The sequence below is a fragment of the Ictidomys tridecemlineatus genome, chromosome 1 (genome assembly GCF_052094955.1).
Source record: "Ictidomys tridecemlineatus isolate mIctTri1 chromosome 1, mIctTri1.hap1, whole genome shotgun sequence".
NCBI lineage: Eukaryota > Metazoa > Chordata > Mammalia > Rodentia > Sciuridae > Ictidomys > Ictidomys tridecemlineatus.
In genome coordinates, this window is record NC_135477.1 from 16,289,710 (window position 1) to 16,309,028 (window position 19,319).

Here is a 19,319-nt window from a genome sequence, read left to right on the forward strand (position 1 = left end):
TGGTGGTGCACATCTATAATCCCAGTGGCTCAGGAGGCTGAGGCAGGAGGATGGCAGGTTCAAAGCCAGCCTCAGCAACTTAGAGAGGCACCAAGCAACTTAGTGAGACTCTGTCTCAAAATAATAAAATAAAAAAGACTCTGTTCATATGAAATGTCTAGAATAAGCAATCCATAGAGACAGAAAGCAGATTAGTGGTTGTCCCACAGTAAGGAAATAAGGAACGAATACTAATGGATACTGGACTTCTTTCTGGGGTGATGAAATGTTGTAAAATTGTGGTGAAGGTTGCACTTTAAATGGGTGAATATGTCAATCATATCTCAATAAAGCTGTTAAAAAAATCTCAACAGAAGCACATAGTCATTAAGCCATAAGGAGTAATGATCAGTTCAATTTAAATTGGGCTGCAAAGAACATATTTGTATAATAGCATTTTGTGTGAATAATTGTTTTTATATGTCCTAATGCTTCAAACTCACTTTTGCATTTGGATCATTTTTCAAGGAGCAGCTGAAATTTAAGGAAGTAAATAATAAACAAGGCTACTGTGGCACACAAAATCTATCTCTTTTATTTTACTATCTGAGGACTGACTTGGCGGTGTAAAATGCCATTTTAAAAAACGAATGACGAAGTCTGAATGAGAAAATGCATTTCATCGTGGAAGATAAAAGTCTTTCCTTCTCTACAGTGAATACAGGTAATTTCAGAAGCAGCAGCTCCTAATTATTCAATGTTGAAAAGCTAAAAAAAGGTTCATATTGAAAACAGTGACCTCCAGTTTGCTCTGTGAATGAAGGCAGACACAAATTCTCATTTCCCTGGAATCCTGCTTGATAAGTGAGTTGGGGAAAGCAAGCATTTCTTCATTACAGCGCAGAGGACTGTTCATTTAAATAACAATAACCTCCATAAAAGTCACAAAAGCATTATCTAGCAATTCTTCTGTGTTGAAATGCATTATTAGTGCTAACAATGCCAAATAGAGTAAATAAATGACTGTCTCCTTATTTTCGGCATTCTTCCTGATTACTGAGCCTATGAAAGGAAGCGTTATTATTACTGGTGCATTCAACACCTTGGTCAATACCATGTGCTTGGATAACTTTTGAACTGGAAGGGATTTGAAAATCAAGTTATGTTCTTTTCTAGGCTATCCAAGGAGGGGGGGACTTCCCATATCTTCCTGTCTCTCTCTCTCTATATATATGTATATACATATCATATATATTTAAAATATATTTTAGTTGCCAATGGATTTTTCTTACTTTATTAGTTTATTTATATGTGGTGCTGAGGATCAAACCCAGGGCCTCACGCATGCCAGGCAAGTGCTCTACCACTGAGCCACAACCCCAGTTCCTCCATATATTTTTAACAGAAAATATTTGAATAACTCAACTTCGGTTCATTACATCTCTGTAAAAACTGAAGTCCCCATTAAAGATAGCACACGTGTAAGAGAACTTATTAAAATTGTAGAAGCCAAATCAGTAGTTTAAATCCAAAGATTTCTTACCAAAAACATCCAAATGTTTCAGATTTCAAAGTTCCTTGAGCTCAGAGTGTAGGTCTTTCTTTAACTTTCTCTTTTTTCACCCCCTAAAGTACCTCGTATTCCATCCAAGGCCAGCGACCAACCTGGTGATGAGAGCTCCATCAATCTCCTGATTGAGGGGGAAATGAAAGGTGAACTCATTCATTCCTGGGTCTCTAGTTTGGGGCATGTAGGGTGATGTGTCCTGCAGCAATAGACAAGTGGGAGGAGGCAACGCGATCTTGGAGACTTGAACCAATAATACATAGGCCACTTGGAGCCAAGTCATTCACACCATGGCCTCTAGAAAAGCAAATAAAATCAATCATGGAGACTCCTATTAATCAACAAGCAATGTCCTTCAGTCATGCTTTGGAGCTTACCACCTCTCAAAGGTGCATCAATGTTCCCTCAGTGGAACCTCCTGATTTTCCCTAGAGCAGAGCTCAGGGCAGCCAGAGGCACCAGGGCACTGTGATGAAGTGGAACTAGGCAGCAGGCGCTGTCCTCTCAGTCCCACCACACTGTGTGGATGGCTCTGGCAGTGAAGCCACGAGGGGCTCACGAGAGGGTAGGGAAGCTACACCCTCTCTGGGCACCACCTGGCCCCGCTCCTTTGCTGCTTGAGTGTGCAGTTCCTGAGCACCACACTGCTTCAGTTCTTCCAGGTCCCTGTTCTCTTCTCTGGCTAACTCACGCTCGCCAAAACTCAGGCCAGGATCGCCCACTCCAGGAAGCCCAACACAGCTGTGAATTCCTGTGTGCACCTACTGTTAGGTTATACTGAAAGATGCGATAAAATTTCCAGGAATGTTTTCTCACTCAATTGCATAGCGTTGGGAGAGCGACACAAATTGTTTTATCTGCATCTTGACTACTTGGGGCCCGTCATATCACAATAGCTGAGGCTCAGTAAAGGTCTGTGGGACAGAAGTGGACAAGTCTAGGCAGGTAGCTTCAGAGGATGAGTGGTAACAGTGACTCTGTGTATTTCAGATATTCTTTGCTCTGGCATGATCTCAACTGGAATCTCTATCCTGTACACTCCCAGGAGAATGCTTCATCAGAATTTCTTTCCTGGCACCTTCCATCACCTTGGGCCCTCGGGGACCCTGAAGTTCTTTCCTGGACCCATCTTTTTCTGCCTTGGCCTGTCTTACTTTTGTTCCTATCAGGTCCCTTTCTGGATGGGCTGCTCCAAGCTGGCAGGTTCCTGGGCTCACTCACATCCTGAGTGCTGAGAACAGCACTATACATCCTTGGAATGCGGCTGGTGGAGAAGGCAGCTTCCACCTGTCTCAGTGCACTTACAAAGTAGTTACTGACTCTGAAATCTCTGCCCCGGGGTGAATGACTGCCTCCAACGTGTCTATATCACACTAGCTTTAGAAAGTGCAACAGGTGACATGAAGATGCACTCATGTGATTTAAGGACAACCTGCCAAAGTCCTCAGAAGCTTACTGTGCCCTTGAAGTAGGCCATCCTCAGGAGCTGTCGCATCTCATCTACCCAGCAGGTGTGCACCATCAAATAAATATCATAAAATGTCTTCCAGCCAGGAACAAATATTTGGCAAGGAAAACAAAGTACACAGGCTCCCTGACCATGGTGTTCTTGATGGAGGGCGTGAGAGGCCGTTTTTTTTTTTTTTTAACATATGGAAAAACAATGCTCTTATGAATCAAGGTTTCCAGCCCCTGTCTATCCATCTGCCTTATCCCCCCTCCACAACCCCAGAAGCTTCTGAAAGAAACTAGTCTCGATTTTACAATTTCACTTACAGAGATTTTTACAAAGAGGATCCCTTAAACATAGCACAAACAACAACAAAAAAATTTTTTTTCCCCATAAAACCGTGATTTTTTAAAAAGACATCAGTAATGACAAGTGGGCTAATCTGGTTTGCTGGGGACTCTTCTTCCCACCCCACTGCAAGAGTTTAAATTACTCGGTAGTGCCATCTTCCTTCTGCCTGCCAGAAGGCTTAGGAAGCAGAAAAATTTAGTACTTTCAGTATGATTAGGGAGAACTTAATAATATTGGTACAATCTGTTCTTGAATATTTTTTTTTTTTTTTTGGTAGAACTAGGGATCAAATCCAGGGCCTTGCCCTTGCACATGCTAGACAGTAGCTCTATTACCGAGCTACATCCTCAGTCCTTTCAATTTTTTTTTTTTTTTTTTTTTAATTTTGAGATAGGGCCTCACTAAGTTGATCAGGCTGGCCTTGAATTTGTGATCCACCTGCCTCAGCCTCCCAAGTAGCTGAGATTATAGGTATGTTATAGCACCTGGCTTGAATATTCTGGAGGCTACACCATCATTACATGCCCAATTACCAGGTAATTGGACCTAAATATTAAAACAATTATTATAAGAAAACACAAACCTGTGGCTTAACTCTGACTTCAAAGTTATGGGTACAACTTAAAAGAGGAAACATATGGATTCATATGGGTAAGTTTTATTTTAAATTTTAAAAACATAACTTATAAACCCTGAAGCCAGTGATAATTCTGAGAACCATGAATACAGTGCATATCACGAGAGACTGGAAAAGATAGTTCAAACTTATTTCAAATTGTGTATATACTTCTACAAATTTTTACACACATGAAGGTTACCCTCTAAATGTGATGGTGGATTTTGTTAGATCAGTGTTTTCTGATCTAACAGTATTTTCCAGACCCTGAGTGGACATTTACTTTATGTCAACTTTAAATTGGTCTTTTAAAAAAAAAAATTCACCTCATTCCAAACAATAATGACAGTAAAATTATGGTTTGAGGATTTCTTAAATTTGTTCCTTTGGGGAAAAGCTAGTTAAAGGGAAAATTACCCATTTCAGAAGAGACACGACAAGGTTGATCCTCATCTCTGAGAAATGTTGACTAAGTACCTACTATGTGCCAAGTCCTCTTGTAGTTTCTGGGTTTACAGCAGTGAGGCGAACACAATTCCTGCTCCCATGGAGCTTACATTCAAAACAAGGAAGTGACAATAAGCCAGGAGGTACATACAGGTGGAGTGTCTCTTACCTGAGCTGTGTGGGATCAGAAGTGTTTTGGATTTGGAAATATGTGCGCATATGTAATGAGATATTCTGGAGATGGGTCCCAAGTCTAAACACGAATTCATTTTGTTTCATGTACACATAGACTGAAGGTGATCATGTATAATATTTTTAATGATTTTGTGCATAAAATACAGTTTCTTGGTATAGAATTTTCCCTTTATGGTTCCATGTTAGTGTTCAAAAAGTTTCATATTTTGAAGTATTCTAGATTCCAGATTTTCAGATTAGGGATGTTCAACCTATCATATAATCCCAGGTAGCAAAATTGGTTCCAAGAAAAAATAAAACAGGGGAAAGACATCAAGTGATGGGTTGAACATTTGAGCATCACTACATATCATTATATAGCACAGAACACTGTGGACTCTTCTAAGCAGAGGCAAATGGTCTAGAAACCTGTGCCATTTCCACTATTTTTTGCGAGGGGGGTACAGATGATTGAACTCGGGGGCACTCGACCACTAGCCACATCCCCAGCCCTATTTTGTATTTTATTTAGAGAGTGTCTCACTGAGTAGCTTGGGCCTCACTAAACTGCTGAGGCCAGCCTTGAACTTGTGATCCTCCTGCCTCAGCCTCCTGAGTTGCTGGGATTATAAGCATGTGCCACGGCACCCGGCTCATTTCCACTCTTATAACACTTAACTATTCTTCAAGATTATGTCTTCACATGGTTTACTTCCTCAGACTGCTTTCTCAGTAGGAGATATTACTGCCTCTCCTGGGCTGAGTTTTCACTGGGGAACTCATTTCTGGAGCAGAAAGACCTGGATGGGGTTCCTGAGTGGGATTTAAATATCAGAATGTGGTTAAGTGTAATGGTACATGCCTATAATCTCAGCAATTCTGGAGGATAGGCAGGAGGATGACAAGTTTGAGGCCAGCCTCAGCACTTAGTGAAACCAAGTCTCAAAATAAAAAATCAAAAGGAGTGGGGATGCAGCTCCACGGTAAAGCACCCCTGGGTTTAATCCCCAGCGAGCGTGCGTGGGCGCCCACACACACACACACACACACACACACACACACAAGCTGGGTGCTATGGGGTACACCTGTAATCCCAGCGGCTCTAGGGTGACTGAGGCAAAAGGATAGTACAAAGCCTCTGCAGCTTAGTGAGACCCTAAACAACTTAGCAAGACCATGTCTCAAAATAAAATATAAACGGGGCTGGTGAGGCACCCCTGGAGTCAATCCCTGGTACAAAGGAAAAAAAAAAACAGGCCAGAAGATGACCCAAAGTGACAAGCTATTTAGGACCATTGTGGCTTTTTCTCCTTATTAAAGGTGGGAGAAACTGGTCAAGATGCTTTTAATGTTTCTTAAAAATCTGATTAAGTCGTTGACTGAAAACATCTTTGATAATCTAAATGCAACATCAATAGAAGCTCAGTCTGATTCTAGAAAGGCTTAATGTGACTTCATATGGGTACCTGTGCTCTTGTTGGCTGAATGTGGGATGAGAACCAGCTGGTATCAGGCAAGGGCAGCGGTGCTCTTAAGGCCGAAAGGCCCAAGGAGCTGCAATCCTTGCTCTGAGACTTGATAACCATGTAATTTTGAGCAAGTGATGAACTTTTTTAAGCCTCAGTTTCCTCATCTGTAAAATAGTAATGCCTCCCATATGGGTTTGCTCTGAGGGTTAAATGACACTAAATGAGATCATAGTGATTACATAGCACTTAGCATTTAGTGCTCTTAAAATAAATGGCAATTAAGATGACGACAGTAATCTTGATAATGATGATTTAGAAATCACATACAAGGTTCTTTAGTTCTGAAACTGAGAAGGAAAGTCCTAGCTTCTAAATCCCTAAAAGGGTTAAGTAATAAACAATAGCTTGGCAAGAGAATGTTAGAACTCTAGTGGTGGGGGTCTTCCCGCTGAACCAGCAGCCCAACCTCAAGTCTACGAGGTCCAGAATGGGAGGGGCAGTGGGGGCCACTCTGGGCAGTCTCCATAGACATGAAAATACAAACGGAGGTTCCCTGAAGCTACCATGGGAGTCTTAAGACAGGAATTAAGGCCCACCAGGAATCAGGCAATGTGAAGTCAGTGAAGTGTGTCCCCAGCGTCCGGGGGCTGGGTTTGGAGGCCTTCCCACATTTGCAGCAGCCTGTGCTCCATGCAATTTTAAAGGTACTCAATATCTGCCAACCCAAATTTAAAAACAACAACAGGAGAGCACATCCTGACAGTCTGAATCCATTAAATCTGCATATAGCACAATGAGATGTTATGTAATCAAAATCCCTTGAACCTGCACCAGTCTCCATGGGCAACAGAAGCAAGTCAGTTCACATGCTTGGGGGGTGGGTGGTGGAGAGTGAAGTGCAAGTGGAAAATCAGGGTGGGCAAGTCAGTCCTGATGCACAATTTTCCTTAATAGCGTATGTGCTGCACATAAGCAAAGCTTCTTTAGGAAAGGAATGCCTCTCTACCCCTCTGAATTTAACCTATTCTTTTCCCCTTCGGGGTACATATTTAGCTGGATTTGTATAACCAATGTGTGTGTGTGTGTGTGTGTGTGTGTGTGTGTGTGTGTGAGAGAGAGAGAGAGAGAGAGAGAGAGAGAGAGAGAGAGAGAGAGACAGAGAGAGAGAGAGAGAGAGAGAACAATTTTTATCAATTAGCTGGATTCTATCCTCTAGGCTACATAGAGTTGTTGAGTCCCACTGTGGGTCTACAGAGTAACAAATCCTCATGAAGATGAGCATTTCCAGGAAAACTTAATTTTTTGCCTCCACAGTTATGAGTTTCTACTGCATATACATGTGAGGTGTCCAACATCTTTCTGTCCAAGTCCCATAAAAGGAAATTTGCAAGAGTAAATTTTAGATTACTGTCTGGTTAGCCCAATATAATGTGACACCTACAACTTGCTAGCTTGGAGGGAAGGTATGAAGAATGAAGACACCAGGGAAGATGTCCCTGAAGACGACAGGGCAGTGTGTAGGTCACAAACAGAAAAGCAGAGTGGCAATGGGGAGATGTAGGGGTCATGACTAATTTGGGTGCTCATTCAGATATGGGAAGAGCAGTGAGGGGCATGAGATCTGTGCCACAACTTATCTTCCTGGGCAGCTGCGAGGAGCCATCAAGCAAGGCTTGTAAATGATTTTTACTTCCTGAGACTCTCAATGTGTCAGGTGTCTCAGCTGGAGAATGGACAGTGAGTTGATTAGGATAAAGTGGGACAAGGATTAAAATAGAAAACCCACAGAGGAAAACTGGACCGTAGGAAAGACTGAGATGGTGCCTGCTGCGTGGTTTCTCCCAATCTGTAGCCTCGATCTGGTTAGAGTTCATTTTCTGTTCTTGTCCCGGGAGACACAATCTGTGAGCCGTGCGTGGACCACAGAGTAGAAAATAAATGACTCCACCAGTAATCACTTGGTTGGCTTATTCTCCATGTTGTTCCCCTTGGGACACAAAGTGGTTCACATGAACACACACCCACCATGTGTGGAGGGTCGCTGGTCTTGGGCTTGGCTAGCTCTGGTTCTGGTGCTAGCTTTGGCATTACTCACTGTGTGGCTAGGAAACAACCTTGAAGCTCACCAGGCCAGGGACAGTGCATGTGGGAGTGATTTGTCAGTAAGAATTTGCCCTTCAAATGCCAGGAGTGATTATTAGTAATAGGAATGCTCTTTATTTGATGGACAAAACACAATAACAAAGACAAGTAGGAATAAAAGCATGAAGTTCATCCTATGTTGACATGACTCCCAAACCTTAACAGTGGAAAGTTATTCTTTTAGTAAGCAAAGCCACAATCAGATCCAAAATGGTACATTTATTAAGCTGAAAATGCTCTAAATTGCTCCTTGGTAAGGGCTACTCTGCACAATCTGATCATTTGGGATTTCATCAAATTAATGTCACCAGATATGCCTTATAATTAGGATAAAATATTTGAAAAGTTTAAAAATGAAGCTATTCATTAACTCATTGATTTTTCTAGAGATTGGGAGACTGAATTTAAATGATACCCAAAAATATAACTAGGTGTGTTCAAAGACAGAAGAACGAGTTGCAGGTCTCTAAGTGGAAAGCAGTGGTTTAAAATGCTATTACTATTCAGATTCTCTGAGAACATTAAAACTGCCCATTAAATAAAAATCTAATAATTGGCCCTACTGAGTTGTGACATTTTGTAACCTGTACAGAAATGCAGAAAATCGTGGAAGAAAAATTCTTTTGAGGCAGAATTTGATTTGCAATGTAAAATTATCCCACAAGCCAAGGTCCTCATGCACACATCCACAAAAGAACAACAACACAGCCTGACTAATGAAGCCAAGGAAGCCTCTGGAAATCAGAGCTGATGCTATGGCTCCAGACTCCTAAGGTAAGTTAGGTTACTGCTCTGGAGAAAATCAGGCAACCTCATGAGCTCAGAGTAAATTCCAGCTTAGAATTGGTCTCCTGTTGGATACTACCTAAAAATACAATCAAGTTAGATCACTCAAGCCATTTGCAGTTTCCACACTTGCTTTGTAATATTGCTAAGTGAATAGAATTTAAAGACATTAACTGGAAGACAATCAATGGTTTCAAATCAGAGGACTAAAACTCTCACGGGCCAATGCTGACCAAGCAATTTCTATGTGCATGTGTCTCTCTGTCAAGGGCCGGTCAAGATTCAGATACGAAAGATGTGCTTCTTGCTGTCAAGCTACTGTGCGTGGGGTGACTGAGATAGGTACTGATAAAACCAGAGTGTAAGGCATCCTGTGTGTCCAACAGGAACAGGACAGTCACCACAAGTGGAGTCCTTCTTGTTGGACGGATTTGGAAAATGTGACCTCTCCTTTGAGATGTAGAAATGAAATGGGTAGGACTGAGGGAAGACGCAGAGGTAGATGTCCAGGATGGGGGAATGGTAGGAGTGAGATAAGAACAAGAAGCACTCTGAGGCCTGACACAGTGGCATACTCCTGTATTCCCAGCAGCTCGGGGAGCTCAGGCAGGAGGATCGCAAGTTCAAAACCAGCCTCAGCAACCTAGCAAGGAACTAAGCAATTCAGAGAGTCCCTGTCTCTAAATAAAATATTTTAAAAGGGACTGTGGATGTGGCTCTGTGGTTAAGAGTCCCTGGTTCAATCTCTGATACAAAAAAAAAAAAAAAAAAAAAGAGCAGCACTCTGGGGAAGGGGGCAGAGTTTAGTCTGGCTGGGATGCAGGTAAGAGAAAGACCGTGGCAGCAGAGGGCAAAAGAGGCTGTGGACACAAGGAACTGAGAGCCAGCAGAGGCTTGCAGAAGGTGCCAGGGCCGCCATTCTGTTAAAGACAGACACTGTTAGGGGCGCTAGGTTGAAAATCTTCATCGACATATTATCTATAAAAATATAGGGCTTGAACATTCTACCCCTTTCCTCAGGTGTTTTCCTGAGGTCAAGCAACCAGATCCTGAGAAAAGAGGACATGTGCACACACATAATGAACCACTCATGAGGAAGAAATGGGGACGACGAGGAAATGAAGGCAGAGAACAGTCAGGAATTAAGGAGAATGGTGAGCAAGATGAAGAGAAGACGCTGGAGAGAGGGTGGCCTAATCCAGAACATGATGCGGGTTGGGAAGGGGATGTACAGGGGCTCTCTCACCACCCTTTCCCAGGCTAAGCCCAGGGAAGTCTTACTACAGAGATTTGAGGGCCTACAAGCCATGAACAGGAAGCCACTGGCCACTATGGTAGTGGACAAACTTACTAGCTGTGGACTTCTACCCATAAACCAAGAACTGCTCTTCATGTTCTCAGGAGAAGAAAACTATTAAACAGATACGTAATGTCAAGAGGCAATGTTCACAGCAAGCTGTCAAGTGGGTTCAAGTTCGCCCGACTCCATTTTTGTATAAGTGAGTAGCATCTGTTGGTGTATTTGGTCACCAGAAACTGGATTGCTGAATGGCAGAAACATTGAAGTCTGCCATATTAGGCAAAAATTTCCTTAATTCTTTTTTTAAAAAAAATTTTTTTGTAGTTGTAGATGGAGAGAATGCCCTTATTTATTTATTTTTATGTGGTGCTAAGGATGGAACCCAGTGCCTCACACCTACCAGGCAAGCTCCCTGCCACTGAGCCCGGCCTCATCCCAAATTTTCTCAATTCTTTTCTTTTTTTGTAGTGGGGATTGAATTCATGGGCACTCGACCACTGAGCCACATCCCCAGCCCTATTTTGCATTTTATGTAGAGACAGGGTCTCACTGTGTTGCTTAGCAACTCACTGTGGCTGAGGCTGGCTTTGAACTCGTGATCCTCCTGTCTCAGCCTTCCCAGCTGCTGGGATTACAGGTGTGTGCCACTGCACCCAGCTCCAAATTTCCTCAATTCTTAATGGGAATATATAACTCTTTTCTGTCAAAAATACTGCTTCATGCTTCAATTAGTATGCAGAACACATCCCTTTACAAATGTCTCTGATAAGAAGAATAACTAAAACAAAGAATCTTGTCAAAGATGTAGTTGGCACAGCATAAAACATTAAAGATGAGTGTTCCACTTTATCACTTTTAGGAAACGGTCTTCTATATAAAGAACACAAGGGGCTTTACTTGAAAAAACAGAACCTTCCCAATACACAAACATTCCCAAGCTTATATTAGCTCTTGTAATCAATGTAACTTGTTTACACAGACCTGTTACTCCATATATAAATATGCCCAGTATAAACCATGAGTACTGTATAGTGGGGCACAGAGGAGGCCTAGTTTTTTCAAAAAGCAAATTTTATATTTCAAGAAACCCATAATAATATAAGTACCCTAGCTGTAATCCTTTTGACTGGGCAGATGCATGCCTGTAATCCTTTTAACTGGGCAGGCTGAGACAGGAGGATCTCAAGTTCAAAGCCAGCCTCAGCAACTTAGCAAGGTCCTAAGCAACTCAGCAAGACTCTGTCCCAAAATAAAAAAAAAAAAAAAATGAAAAAAAAGCTGGGGATGTGGTTCAGTGGTTAAGTGCCTCTGGGTTCAATCCCTGGTTCCAAACAAACAAACAAACAAACAACCTCAGGCATTCTATATTTTTTGCTAAAATATACCATCTGCCAAGTTAGGACAATAACTTTAAAGATTTTAATCAAAGTAAGAGTAAATAACAGGTTTCTAAAACTTAAAAACCAATAAATGTTCAGTTAGCAGTATGTAAACTATGCACAGGAAAAGAGGGAAGAATACACATGAAACTGTTAATAGTGGTTCAATGGGGGATGAGGCTTAAAAGGATATGCCTTTCTGAATTTTCAAGATATTCAATATAAATATGAAAGTAATAGTTTTTAAATGTTTGGCTTCTATTTTTTAATTACAAGTAGGTCAACAAACTCACCATAGTTTTGCATAACAAACTATGGAAAATGTAACAAAAATAAAGTCCTCTGAAGCTGACTGAAGTGGGAACAAGATGGCAAACATGGCCATGGGTACACAGGAGACCTTCTCTGAAGAAAGGTGCGTGGCTGCTTGTCTGTTTCCAGGCTGACCCACAGGGCTAGGTGTGGACGTTGCATGACAGGGAGGCGTGAGAACAGGGCTCCCAAGAACACAGGAGCTGAAGTTGCAGGGGGAATGAGGGCCGGGTTTCCTCTGTGCACACTCCAAGGGTCAGAGTGTGACAGGCCACATGTGGCAAGTTCAGAGCCACTCCTGAGCAACTACAAGAGAGAAGCCCCAACCAGATCCTTCCACAGGACCAATGTGTGCACATAGGGTTCAGTGTCCCCCATCTGAAATGCTTTGGGAACAGAAGTGTTTCAGATTTCTAAGTTTATCAGATCTTGAATCTGCATAGACTCACTGGTTGAGTGCCCTTAATCCAAAAATCCAAAATCCAACATGCTCCAAAAATCTGAAACCTTTTGAACATCATACTGGTGCTCAAGAAGTTTCAGATTTGATAACACTGTTGGATTTTGAGTTTTCAGATTAGGGATGCATGCTCACCCTGTAGCTACCTCTGTCCTAGTTTAGAGATTGCTTTCTTTTCATCTAGTCTGTCTGGCAAAATACAGAAAGTACAGAGACCGAGGTAGGTAAGACTTCCTAAGAGCTCTGTACCATCTGAAACAGGCATTAATGGTGAGGCACAACAGTTATTTAATTAGCACACATTGATTAACTTAACCCCATGTAACCACTGTCTTCTGCTACTGCTAATTTTGTTTTTGAAGTCAAATGAAATAAAGTAGCTGAAGAGTAATTAAATGTGTCCAGTCCCTTCATCCCTATGGCTACGATGACTGGGTTGCCCTCCACTACTGAGGTTTTCTGAGAAGATGTGGGAAAGGCTTTGAAACAACTCAAAGGCATGTTCTCAGGAGGTGGTGACTTCACATTAAAATCTCTGATCTGAATGGGCCTGTTAGCACTTTCTCTAGCGATGCATGTGGGAGAAGAGTTGAATTTGTAGCTGTTTTCAAATATTAGTAACAAAAATGACAATGTTTAATCGAAAAGCTTATTATGGAAACAAACCCTACTCTATATTTGCAAAAACAGACCTAACACAAAAGGTAGTAGATAGAAGTTTTGTTTGTTTTTTCCAGTACCTAGATGCGCTACTCACTGAGTCATACCCCTCATCTCTTTTTATTTTTTCTTATGAGACAGGGTCTTGCTGAGTTGCTGTGGCTGGCCCAAAACTTGGGATCCTCCCACCTCAACATCTTGAGTCAGGGATTATAGGCATCACTGCGACCCCTGGCTGTAGATACAAGATTGAAGCATGAAGCATATAAACTGTAGGTTAGCAGTAGTTTTGAAACTTAAACATTCATGCACACAAACCAAAATACCCCAAACACAAAAACCTAAAAGCAAAAGAAAGAAAACTTTTTTAACAGCAGTGATTACAGACATGCCCAACTGATGAACAGATGGCATGCAGCTATACCCTAGATCAAGTCCTGCCTGTGTGGTCTCTTCCTTCTCCTTAGCAGCCTATAGGTGGGTGGGCACAATTTTAGGGTTCTGGGAACATAATTTGAGAGTCACTACTTTATGCTTCCCTGGGGAATACTGTGCAATGGCTCATTCCACAGAGATTCTGGTTCTTTTTAGCAGCTTTGACAAGTAACACTAGAGATCTAAGGTCTATGTTCCCAAGATTCTCTCAGAACCAGGTTCTAGATGTGGCCCAGGTTCTGCCAAACAGATGCCTATATAAAATTTGGCAAGTGGATGTGATCAGTGGGAGGCAGCTGTGTGTGTGGGAGGGCTGTATTTAGTTCCTCTGGGACAGCTGTGGCAGAGATTATGGAGTCCAGGTCCTCAAATCATGGGCACCAGTCCAGGTATGACTGAGGCCTCTCAGAAGAGTCTGATGCTGCTGTCATTCAGGGCTGGGTAGCTCCTGGGCTCCCCAGAGAGTCTGCACGCTACACCAGTAAATCTTTCTCATGAGCTAGATGATTCTGTCCCCCTGAATCTAAGAACCCTGGCCAAGGCAGAATCTAAAACAGATCCTAGTTATCTCATTACCTCATATGATGCATTTTCACCCCCCCAACCTTTGTATCCCTACAGAACCCAACACCTCTGTCAGGTGGATCCTGAATAAATGCTAATTAAATCATACTATCCCACTACTATAACCATAGCAGTATGCTGGACTAACTTTGACTTAATTCATACTTTAATACCTACGAGGTAATGAGACAAGATCTAAATGATATAGGTAACAAAGATCTCAATAAGCCAGGGGTTGAATGGCTATAATTTTTGACTATGTTCATTTATCTGGGCAAAGCAAGACATTAAAAAGAACTGTCTCAATTTCTTATATGGAGTGAAGGCAGAAACAAGTCAAAGCTATCTTTAAGATATAATAGAAAGTACAGGAATGAAAATTATTATGATATTTAACAATGAATATAAATTTGACCACTGTAGGATGACATGCTTAATTTCTATGTCTTGATGAAAAATATAGAAAAAGAAAAGAAAAATAAATATTTTATTTAAAAAATAATAAGCTGTGATATATACACACAGACACACATATTTATTTATATGTAATTGAATTGGAAGTAGTCAAATATTTAGATTATACATATAATATATATATAATCTAATATTCAGGTTATATAATTAAGACTTGGATTATATATAGTTATTAATAGATGATTTATTATACATGTACTATACATTTATATAACAGTCATATATTAAATGATTATTTTTATAATAGACAATGGACAGACCTCATATGCTTCCCTTTCTTTTTCTTTCTATACATTGTAATATATATAACCTAAGTACTTAATTTCTCCTAATACAAGTTTTCTTAATTTAGAAAAAAAAAAAAAAAGAAAATACTATTTAAAAGACATTCTCTTTCTTCTGTTTTGTACACAACTTTTATTTCATTTTCCATAAGTGGTTAGACAAAGGGTCAGATGATAACTTTAAATATTTAAACTGGTCAATGACAGTCAAGTAGCCAGGAATTTCTTGGGTTTATTGTTAAATATTGATTGCCTTAGAGGTAACCTCAAGTACATGGCACAGCTTCTTAATGAGTTATTAGTTATGAAACTATGAAGTAATTCTGAATTTTAAATATGACTGAAGAACAGACTGGTGTATAACAAATTAAAAGCACCATAATTACACAATATCATGCAATGCATTAGACAGTCACACTGTGCACATATCAAAAAATACATTAATAAAACTAACATATTAATAACACTCTAAATCTGGCCCTTCAAGACCTCAACACTAATTGGAAAGAATTTTGACAGAACATCGTGAATAATTTTCATTATCAGTTCTGGCAAGTTATTTTTTTTTTAGCTACCTAAATAATTCCTAAACTCCACGGTGCATCTATCAAAATCTAAGATCTGAAAAATACCATTAGTGAGGATGAGTGAAGCAGTAATGCTCAAATGCCACAACATGAACTTGAATTCCTTGGTGTGATGTAAATGGTATGTATGCAGTGTTTCATTTTCCAGTATTTTACTCTCGTGTTGTTCACTTAAAATATACCACATACTTACAATTGCATATACATTAATTATAAATATCATGCATTATATGCCAAATTTAAGGCTGCACAATCTGATCACCTTAAAATCTCTTCTCAAGATGTGATGGTTTGGTGGATTTCATTTCTGAAGAAAACACTTACCAACACATATCAAGGGCAGATCAACCTCACAATGAAAACACATACATTGAGTAGGAAACATCATTGGTTAAAAGCGTAAAAGACATAATTTTGCCTATAAGATATTACTTTGGTAACCAAAACAGATTTATTCATTCTTTTTTCATTGTTATTAGAATTAAAGATACTAATTTAGAAAAAGAACAACAAAATCACTTTTACGTTTAAAAGAGGAAGTGTTAAGCCAAAAAGGAAGCCCAGAGTTGTCAAGTAGGGACCAAAGAAAGCTGGCTGACATATTGATGCCCGTTCTTCTTTTTTTTTTTTTTTTTTTTTGCGGGGGGGTGGGGGGTGAGGGTGGGGGGACATGCTGGGGATTAAACCCAGGGTATGGTACATGTGAGGCAAGCATTCTACCAACTGGGCTATACCCCCAGCCCACGATTCCTGGTTTTAATACTGGATTTGGTTCTATTAAAATTCTCCCCTTGAGGTGAAATGTCTGGTACCTGTCTCTTTTTCACAGATGGCCACAGCACCATGTTTGTTGATGGCTGTTATTTTGCAAATACTAGACTTTAACTTTCACTAAAATGGAAGGCTTGCTCAATAAATAAACAGCTTGCTCCAGGTCATAAAGTTAAATATTAGAAAAGCAGGAAGATACTACAGCTCAAGTTGGACTGCTCCACCTTTGTCCCCACCCCAATTCCCCTAGACACAGAGGCCTTTGCTTCCTAGTTCTTTTAAGTTGGGGTTTCAATGGACAGACCTCATATGCTCCCCTTTCTTTTTCTTTCTAAATGAAAAATTTCACACAATAAACTCATGAACATGCTGCAGCAGTATAAATTAAGTGTATGAAGGATGTCCTTCACTTATTGCCCCTTTCTTTCACACAGTGATATTTGTAACTCACTAGCTGTAGGATTTCCAAAGCTGAGTGATTTGTAATGTAATACTTCTAGAATCTCTTGAGTAATTTCAGCATTAGTTACTAATAAAAGTTGGCTCTCTGCATTGCTTAACCTTGGGAACATGAACCTTTAAGACTTAGAGATCAAATACCAACATTCCCCTGGGACTGCTGTGCACATCTGCATTTCTGGACGCAGGATTTTTTTGTTCCTAATCAAGTATAATCTCACTTCATAACTTCTGCTTTTGGCTCAGTGCTACCTAGATTTCCAGGCAAGCAAAGAAATGAAGGCTGAGGATTTTGTGCTTAGAGGTTTGGAAATTTGGCAAATACTATATTAAAATACAACTATTTGATCTTGAACCTCATCATGGTGAAATTCAGCTAAAAATACAAAGAACCAAAGTGAGGCTTTATATATTCCAAGTCTGCACCTGCATTTTAATGTTGCCAGGTATTTGTACTAACAATTCTGTTTTCAGGGTAAAACAGACTGAAGAGCCCCCAAATTTCCTCTGGGATCTTCCAACCATTTGAAGTAATCACCAATTCCCACTTACATCTACCAGTCCGCAGCCAAGGGCTGCTATTCCTGGCTGATTCTGTTCTGTGATTAAATGGTCTGACCGTTGTTCTCTGCATTTGGGTCCAAACCAACACAAGATGGAAAGTTAGTTGGAGGATTTTAGTCGCCTTTAAGTTCTCTTTAAAGGCAGCTATGAAGGTAGCGTGAGTTATTAAAATACAATTATGAAAAAGGCTATTCAGACTCACCAAATGGATATAGTTTGCTTCATTTTGACCTGTTAGTGTTCAGTCAATGAGGGAGATTTATTTTCAAATGATTTAGCATCCTCTAAGATCTTTGGAACTTTATAGCCACAGAACAGAAATGATTCTTATAGTCCCATAATTGTAAGCCCAAGTTATCTATAAAATAAAATTTCCATGAAGATGAAGCCAGAGCAGCACAATTTATGGCCTCCATTTCACCAAGGTGGTGCTGCTGACTAAACCTGGGCTTCATATATAAATGTGTTTATATAATATCTATAACTCTTACTTCCTGTTATATTTAGTCATTTTAAAATGTTGAGAAAAATCACAAAGTATCAAAACCACGAATGATTAGGGAAAGGATATCCTTCCTCCTAAACTGCCTCATCCAATAGCTGTGGTTTGCCTATGAACTCATTTGTTACTGCTGGTTGGGAGCCAATATGTGTAATGGTTAAAGTATGGCTTTTATTTAGAAATCAGGCTTACATTCAAATTCTAGCTCTGCTATTTATTACTTCTCTGACTCGGAGTGAGTTTATTGTGTTTTTAGGCCTTAGTTTCCTCACCTGTCAGAAGTGATGTTGTGAAGATTAGGAGGGATGATTTAGTGTAAGGTGCCTAGTACATACACAGGCCTCCATGAATGGGAGCTGCTTTCCATTTGTAAGTATCTTTTCTCCTCTGTAAGCGCTTGAGTGGGAAGGGATACTTCTGGCACTCCCTGTACGTCTTATAGGATAGCCATGTAACAGGGCAGGGAAACACTGTTTTAGATGTCAGAGTACCAGTATTCAACATCTAGTCCCATTACCTTTTATGTGATTTTTGACAGAGTTCTTAGCTATCTGGGTTTTATTATGCCTATCCATAAAATGGGGAACAGTGTTTTATTTCCCAGTAGTTCTAATAGGTATCAAAAAAGATATAGATAAGCCGAGCGGGGTGTCACATACCTGTAATCCCAGCAACTTGGGAGGCTGAGGGAGGACTGAAAGCCTGAGGCCACCTTGGCAGCTTAGTGAGACCCTTTCTCAAAAATAAATAAATAAATAAATACTAATCACTCATTAGCTCAGCAGCCAAGCACCCTGGGTTCCATTCTCAGTCAAAACCGCCCCCCAACCCCCCCCCCACAAACATATTATATATATGAACATATATATAAATAATATTTATAAATCAAATAAAGTGCTGTTCAGATTTAGTTTACCATCACCATTTTCTTCTACTTGAGTTAGAGCTGAGGTTTTCCCTGCGCTCTGCCATCTGAGGGTTCGATAAGACGCTAGCTGTTAACTAGGAGGTGGTTCTTCATCAGACACTGGGTCTGCCAGCACCCTGATCCTGGACTTCCCAACCTCCAGAACTGTGAGAAATAAGTGTCTGTTGTGTGGAGTGACTCAATCTAGGGTACTCTGTGATAGCGGCCATTGATGGTCATCTAGGAGATCAGAAACAGGAGGAGACAATCACCTTGCCTGATGTGACGGCAGCTGCCATCTGTGCTGAAAATACTAAAGAGGATAGAAGAAAAATGTTAGACCCTCATTCTACATCTGGTGGCAGTGTGGGAAAATACAAGTGGACTGTCATGGTGGAAAACAATACTTTGTGCTGAAATAGCTGAGAAGACCACCGCTTGATGAGGTGGACACAGAAGCCCATGGCCATGGTCACCTCCATGAGGATTCTCTTAGATGTACTAAGGAAACCCAAGAGTGCATGTCTCCTAGCAGAAAGAGCTCCGAGTTTCTAAGGCAGCTATCTTTGAATGCCACTAACCAATGAGCCTTTAGAAAATGAGACCCCAGACAATACTCCGCCTGTGTTCACAGAGTCCACAAAGGGTGTCAAAGCATGTGTTCCAGCACATGTGAACAA

The 19,319-nt window shown here is 40.6% G+C and overlaps 1 protein-coding gene across 9 annotated transcripts in view; it reads right to left on the reverse strand.

Annotated features, from left to right (window-relative positions):
* Positions 1–19,319, reverse strand: part of Vti1a (vesicle transport through interaction with t-SNAREs 1A) — a 461,587-nt gene that overhangs the window by 216,851 nt on the left and 225,417 nt on the right. Inside the window, exon 8 of one of the 9 annotated variants that reach the window (XM_040272254.2) lies at positions 15,062–18,943. The exons of the other annotated variants lie outside the window; for them this stretch is intronic. Coding sequence (XP_040128188.2) covers positions 18,880–18,943 — 64 coding nt within the window. The 3' untranslated portion in view covers positions 15,062–18,879. Of the gene's footprint in view, positions 1–15,061; positions 18,944–19,319 lie in introns of those variants that run through there. 9 annotated transcript variants of the gene reach the window in all.